Source organism: Sorex araneus, chromosome 3 (genome assembly GCF_027595985.1).
Source record: "Sorex araneus isolate mSorAra2 chromosome 3, mSorAra2.pri, whole genome shotgun sequence".
Lineage (NCBI taxonomy): Eukaryota > Metazoa > Chordata > Mammalia > Eulipotyphla > Soricidae > Sorex > Sorex araneus.
In genome coordinates this window covers 200,971,116-200,977,261 of record NC_073304.1, presented here as the reverse complement: position 1 = coordinate 200,977,261, position 6,146 = coordinate 200,971,116, and the positions used below count along the sequence as shown (strand labels likewise).

The window sequence follows — 6,146 nt, the reverse complement described above, 5'->3', positions numbered from 1 at the left end:
CCCTTTGCGGAATGGGCCTGGAAAGGGTGACTCGGCCTTCCTTGAATGGACTCTTGCTAAAAGCAGGTGAATATAGATATGGAGGCCCAGACTATATTCTCCCATCTTTAGCCAGGATCATTATAGGGAAATAATGATTATAGTTATTATAGGGAATAACTATATTATAGGGAAATTTCCCTATATTATAGGGAAAAGGACCTGTCCCCCAAGAAGGAAAACATCCTTGCCTCCCCCAGCCCCCCAGGCCAGATGGAGTGGAGGATCCGTGTGGTAGGGACCTGCGGCTTTGCACTACAGCAGGTTGTAGGTGCAGGGGCTGGAATCCACACGTTGGTGAGGTGGGAGCTGTGCTCACCGCGGCCCCCATCTCCCGGCAGCGCTGCAGGAGCCCCTGCCTGCTGGCCAGAGGAGCCGGCATTTCTGGAGAAGAAACTGGCTCCCCAGCTGTCTTCTGCTTCCGGTGGTCTCAGCTTGTGGAACCCTGTGCACGCCCCCTTCCAGTACCTGCTGTGTCTGTCCAGCACGCAGAGCTCATCAAGGAGGGCGTGAGGTGGGGAGTGTCAGCCCTCAGCCCACACCCCTCTCCCCGCCCCATTGCTCTACCCTGGTCCCGGGAAGGAGGCAGCAGTGGCCGAGCCTTCCCGGAGCCCTTTGCCCGCACCTCCCTGCACGGCCACTCGGCTCAGAGACTTTATTGGACGGTCTTCAGGCGGGAGTGTGTGCGTGCAAGTTCCTCAGAGGCGATGCCTCTGTCCACCGGATCAGAAAGACCTCAAAAAAGACCACCAAGAGATGTGGGGTGGGGAGGAGGGGCGCGAGTCAGGCGGGCTGAGCAGGATCGCGGCGCTAGCTGTTGCGGGTGCAGAGGCCGGGGTGGAGGCTCTGCGGGAGGGGTGGAAGCACCGCGCAACTGCGGCACTGCTGAGGGTGGGCGGGCCTCGCGGCCACGCCCCACCCCCAAGGGAGTTGCCTTTGCAGGCCCGAGGGGTCGCTAGGGAAAGGGACAGCAAGCTGCACGGGTGTGTGTGGGGAGGGGGGGGACAGTACTGGCAAGAACTCCGCGTCCGCAGAGGGAGAAAGTTCTGGAGGGGGAGGGGTTGGGACTAGACTCCCTCCATCCCTCAGGGCCCCCCGGCGGCCCCCGCGCCTCCCGAAGCGGATGGCTCCCCGTGACTCCGGTGCTCCAGGATGCAGTGCGCCACGTAGGCCGGGTGGCTGTGCAGGGTCCTGCATTTCTTGCAAAAAAGGACCTCGCAGCGCTCGCAGACCCCGGCGCGCGGCCGTCTCCGCCGCGTCTCCAGCACGCACAGCTCCTCGTGAAGGCTCCGCTTCCTGCGGGTGGGGACCCGGGGCCGCTCAGGGCGCCGTGCGGGGCCCCTCGGAGCCGGGGCGCCGGGAGCGGGGCGCGCGCGCTCACCTGTCGGCGGGCGCGGCCAGGCCGCCCAGCAGCGCGAAGAGGCCGAGCCAGCCCCAGAAGCCGCTGTCGGCGCGCCGCAGCAGCGCCACCTGCTGGGTGCTGGACTCCTGGCGCAGCGGGCAGTAGGACACCGAGCCGCGCTCGCGGGCCTCGCCGCTCGCCTCCCTGCCCTCCGCCTCGCCCGGGGCCGCCTGCGCCTCCCGCCGCGGGGCCTCCTCCTGCTCCTCCTCCTCCTCGTCGTCGTCCTCCTCCGACGCCGCCTCCGCCTTCTCCTCCCGGGGGTCCTCCAGCTCCTTCTTCCACAAGGGGGTCTTGCCGTCTGTGGGCGGGCGGGCGGGAAGGTCAGCGCAGGCCCCTGCGGGTCCCACGCCCCGCGCCCGGGAACCGGAGTGGTAGGACAGCGGGGAGGGCGTTTGCCTTGCACGCGGCAGACCCAGGTTCGATGCCCGGCATCCCACAGGGTCCCCCGAGCTCCGCCAGGCGTGATTCCCGAGAGCGGAGCCAGGAGTAACCCTTGAGCATCGTCGGGTGTGGTCCTCCACCGCAAAGAAAAAAAAAATAACCCAATTCTCTCCCAAACAGGCAGGCGCCCGAGTGGGCCAGCAGGATCCCGGAGAGGGTTAGAGGGTTAAAGAGCCGCCCCCCACCCCCCCGCCCCAGCACCGTCAAGGGAGGGCCCAGTCGGGCTGCTTCAGATACCCCCAGATTCCTGCCCCTCGGGGCTAGCCGGGCTGCAGGTCTCGGGGTTCCTGCCTGTCTCGGGGTGCCTGAGCCCCGCGGACGGTGGCAGGGTAACAGATGCCCATCCCAGGGCTTGTCGTGCGGCAAGAAAGGAGTGATAGCACAGTAGGTAGGACGTTTGCCTCGCATGTGGCCGACCTGGGTTGGATTCCCAGCATCCCATATGGTCCCCTGAGCACCTATCGGCAGGAGTAATTCCTGAGTGCAGAGCCAGGAGTAAGCCTGAGCATTGCTGGGTGTGACCAAAAAAAGCAAGGAAAAAAAAAAAAAGAAACCCAGAGGTGAGAATAAGTCCTGAGGGGACCACGTGACAGCTCATGTGCTCCCCCCATCCCCCCTTCCGACGCCACTGACAGTGAGTTCCCGGGGCTGCAGTGGGCGGGCGGTCTGCAAACCGTGGTGGAATGGCCCCTGGCATGGAATTGGGGGTAATTCCATCTCTGGGAGATAGATCATCACAGCCCTCTCCCCCACCTCCAGCATTACAGGTGTAACCCTCAGCGGCCCACAGCACCTCCAACTGAGCTATGCAGGTGTGACCCCTGCAATCATAAACAAAAATAGGCTAATTGGCCCTGATTTTCAGGCTGTCCCTATATATTAACTGCACTGATTGGAAGTCCCCTATTTGTTTGCCTTCTGACTGGGATTCTTTCCCTCCTGGATGGTCTTGCCTTAAGAAAAAGGCCAACACCTGCTGTGATCTGGCAGGCAGACAGCAGCACCCCCAGCAGGCGGGCAGTTCCTGTAAGTCACCTGGTCTCAACTGGGCAGAGCTCACCACGCCTCAGCAACCACCCAGCACCACACAGGCCCTGTGGGGACGAGGCTTGAATCAAAGGGGCTAGGAGGACAACGAGGGGTTCTCCCTGCCCATCCTGATTCAAGATATCAGGGCCTGGGCATGGAGGATTAGTGCAGAGGCTTAGAGCAGCTGCCTCGCTACCATACGGTCATGAGATCAAATCCTCAGTGTTCCACCTGTGCTTAGCACCATGCAGCCAGCTCTGCTGTCTGACCTCCGGCAGCACAAGCAGTTTTTTTGCTATACCACAGTCAGGAGTCATGTACACACCATGAAAAAGGTGTTCCGGTGTGCATAAAAGGACTGCAGCCCTCAGAAAGCACTGCAACAGAAATGATGGTCAAGCACCAGGGCTAAAATGTGTGACACCACCCCCCCACGACCACCCCGGGAGTGTTGTGTAAGGACCACAGTGACCCCTGGAGGTTGTGTGCCTCAACTAGGAGCTCCCCCTCACTGGCGAGCATGTGTGTGAGAAACCCAGCTCAAGGACTGCGAACCTCAGGGGAGTGTGTGGGCCCCGTCTCTGCCCAGAGCCCACTAGCACAAAGGGCAGGGGCACAGGAGGGTCAGAACACAAGTCATCTTCGAGCCTGCATATACGGAGCTGCAGGCCATTACCACCGTGGCCCTCAGTCTTCACAGCCTCCTCAGCCCGGTGTGGATGTAGGAATTCCAGGGTCCTCTGTATTTCGCTCATGACTGGCTGGTTTCTTGTCTAAACCTGGCGATGCTCAGGGGTTACTCCTGGCTCTGCACTCAGGAATCACTCCTGGCAGTGCTCTGGGGTCCATATGAATCGAACTTGGGTCAGCCCCATGCAAGGCAAGCGCCCTACCCACTGAACTCTTGCTCCAGCCCATGATCTTCACCCAAGACCTGGGAAGCCTTTCCAGAACAGTCTTAGTGCTGCTAAAGTGCTCAGCCCTTGGGGAAGTGACCAAGGGGGGTTATAAGGATTCTTAAGCAATGGGGACAGCGTGACACTCATCTCCACCTGTGACTGCGTGGTTGCAGGCTTAAGGGGTAGGGCCCAAGGGTTGGAGAGATTGTACAGGGTCCAAGGCACTTGCTGCGTCTGTCCCTGAGGCAGGTTTTATCCCTAGAAATACATATGGTCCCTCAACTCTGCCAGGAGTGATCCCTGAGTACAGAGCTAGGAGTGAGCTCTTGACAGTGCAGGTGTGGCCCTCCCCAGACAAAAACAGTAAAACTGAAACAAAAAGACAGAGAGTTCAAGAGAGCTCTGCTTGTTCTGCAAAATAGTGGGACAAAACAGTGGGAGACGCGGGGCTGGAGCGATAGCACAGCAGGTAGGGCGTTTGCCTTGCACGCGGCCAACCCGGGTTTGATTCCCAGCATCCCACATGGTCCCCTGAGCACCACCAGGAATAATTCCTGAGTACAGAGCCAGGAGTAACTCCTGTGCATCTCCAGGTGTGACCCCAAAAGCAAAAAAAAAATACTGGGACACTATTTTATGGGAGACTATAATAGTGGGAGACCCACTCCTGACTCCCGACTGTGTCCTGGACCACATTAAATAAGGTCACTGCTGGGGAGATGGCTCAAAGGAGCACGTGTGCCACATGTGGGAGCACTGGGCTCTATCCCTGGTCCTCTAAACGTGGCAGGAAGTGACCCCTGAGCGTGGCCCCAAGGCCAGAACACAAAACAAAGAAGCCAGCTCTAGAAACAGCAGGCGAAGTGAATTGAGGGAGCAGATGGCAACAATATTCAGGAAAGAGCAAGGAGAGGGCTGGACTGCTGCTTGGGCCCCTGTGGCCCACTCACCGTGCTTATCCATTCTGCCAGGCTCCGTGCCCTCGTCCTCTGGGCAGGGCTGGGATGAAGTGAGTGCCCGCAGCCTAGGAACCCGGCTGGTCTCTGGGGGCGGGGCTGGAACCCTGCCTGCTGAAGGTTCCTCCTGCGGAAGCACTCAGAACCCAGGGGTTCCCCAGCCTGCCCTTTGGGAAGACATTCCAGCAGGAGTTGAGGGGCTGGGCCTTGACTCAGCAACAGACCACATGCCTCCCCTGGGTGAGACCGTGGGTCTGATCCTTGGCCCTGCATTAAAAATAAGACAGAGGGGCTGGAGCAATAGCACAGCAGGTAGGGCATTTGCCTTGCACGTGACCAACCCGGGTTCGATTCCCAGCATCCCATATGGTCCCCGGAGCAGCGCCAGGGTTAATTCCTGAGTGCAGAGCCAGGAGTGACCCCTGTGCATCGCCGGGTGTGACCCAAAAAGCAAAAAAATAAAAATAAAATAAAAATAAGACAGAGTGGAGGGTGGCTTTGGCCCCCAGTAGCCAAGGTTCCACTCTCAGTCCCACCATCTGCATGTAGAGGCCGTTTGGTGTGTTCTCTCTCTTCACTGAAAAGCGGGGAAGTAGCCAGCACCAGGCTTTACCTGGCACACAGGGAGTACAAAGGCATTTTGCTGATTTGGATCATTATTTTCTCTCCTTCTCTTTCCGTCCTCTCCTGGTGCTTCCTCACCTCTGCGCCACCCACATCCAGCTCATTGTCTGCACTCTAAGCAGCAGAGCAAATGGCATCAAGTCCATGAGAAAGCTGGGCTCGGGGGTGTTGTGTGCTGCGCGCACGTGTGTGTATGTGTGTACATGTGTGTGTCCACTGAAGCTAGGGAAGGGTGTTAGATTGGGGCATCTTCCCCTAAGTTTGCTCTATGGTGAGGAGTGTTGATTGAGACAGACACGTGCAAAGCAGCAGAGGATACATACAGACCCAGCTCTGATGAACCTCAGGTGGATGGGACAATTGCAGGGTCAGGGACATCCCTGTTGGACAGGGCCAAATTATAGTCAAGGTCCCCCTTTTGGTGGAGGCAGATTGGCTGGATGTAAAACAAGGACAGCAGACAGACCCCCAGAAATTCCCCAGTTACATCAGGACAACCTTGAGGATATTGCAAGAAATCTCAGCCCACTTACAAGGCTTCAAGTTAAACCTTTGGAGACCGATATTCATCCTGTTTCTTCAGGAAAGCATGAAACCTCCTGGCTCGGAGACAGACTTCATGCCTCCAGCACCGCTGAACTGGCATCTGCGTCAGCGTCCTTTGCCTCACTGTCCCACATGTGCCATAGGGTGGGTGCTGGCAAACATTGGTTGGTGCATGGTTTGCGTGACCAGAGGAACCCTGAATGTAGGGAA

The 6,146-nt window shown here is 58.8% G+C and overlaps 1 protein-coding gene across 1 annotated transcript; it reads right to left on the bottom strand.

The window, feature by feature from the left end:
- Positions 1–1,124: 1,124 nt before the first annotated feature.
- C3H17orf50 (chromosome 3 C17orf50 homolog) lies at positions 1,125–3,666 on the bottom strand. Its single transcript, XM_012932757.2, has 3 exons — positions 3,588–3,666; positions 1,421–1,739; positions 1,125–1,335 (listed from the first exon to the last, which is right to left on the bottom strand). Exons 1-3 carry the CDS (start codon positions 3,664–3,666, stop codon positions 1,125–1,127), a joined length of 609 nt encoding a protein of 202 aa, XP_012788211.2.
- Positions 3,667–6,146: the final 2,480 nt, after the last annotated feature.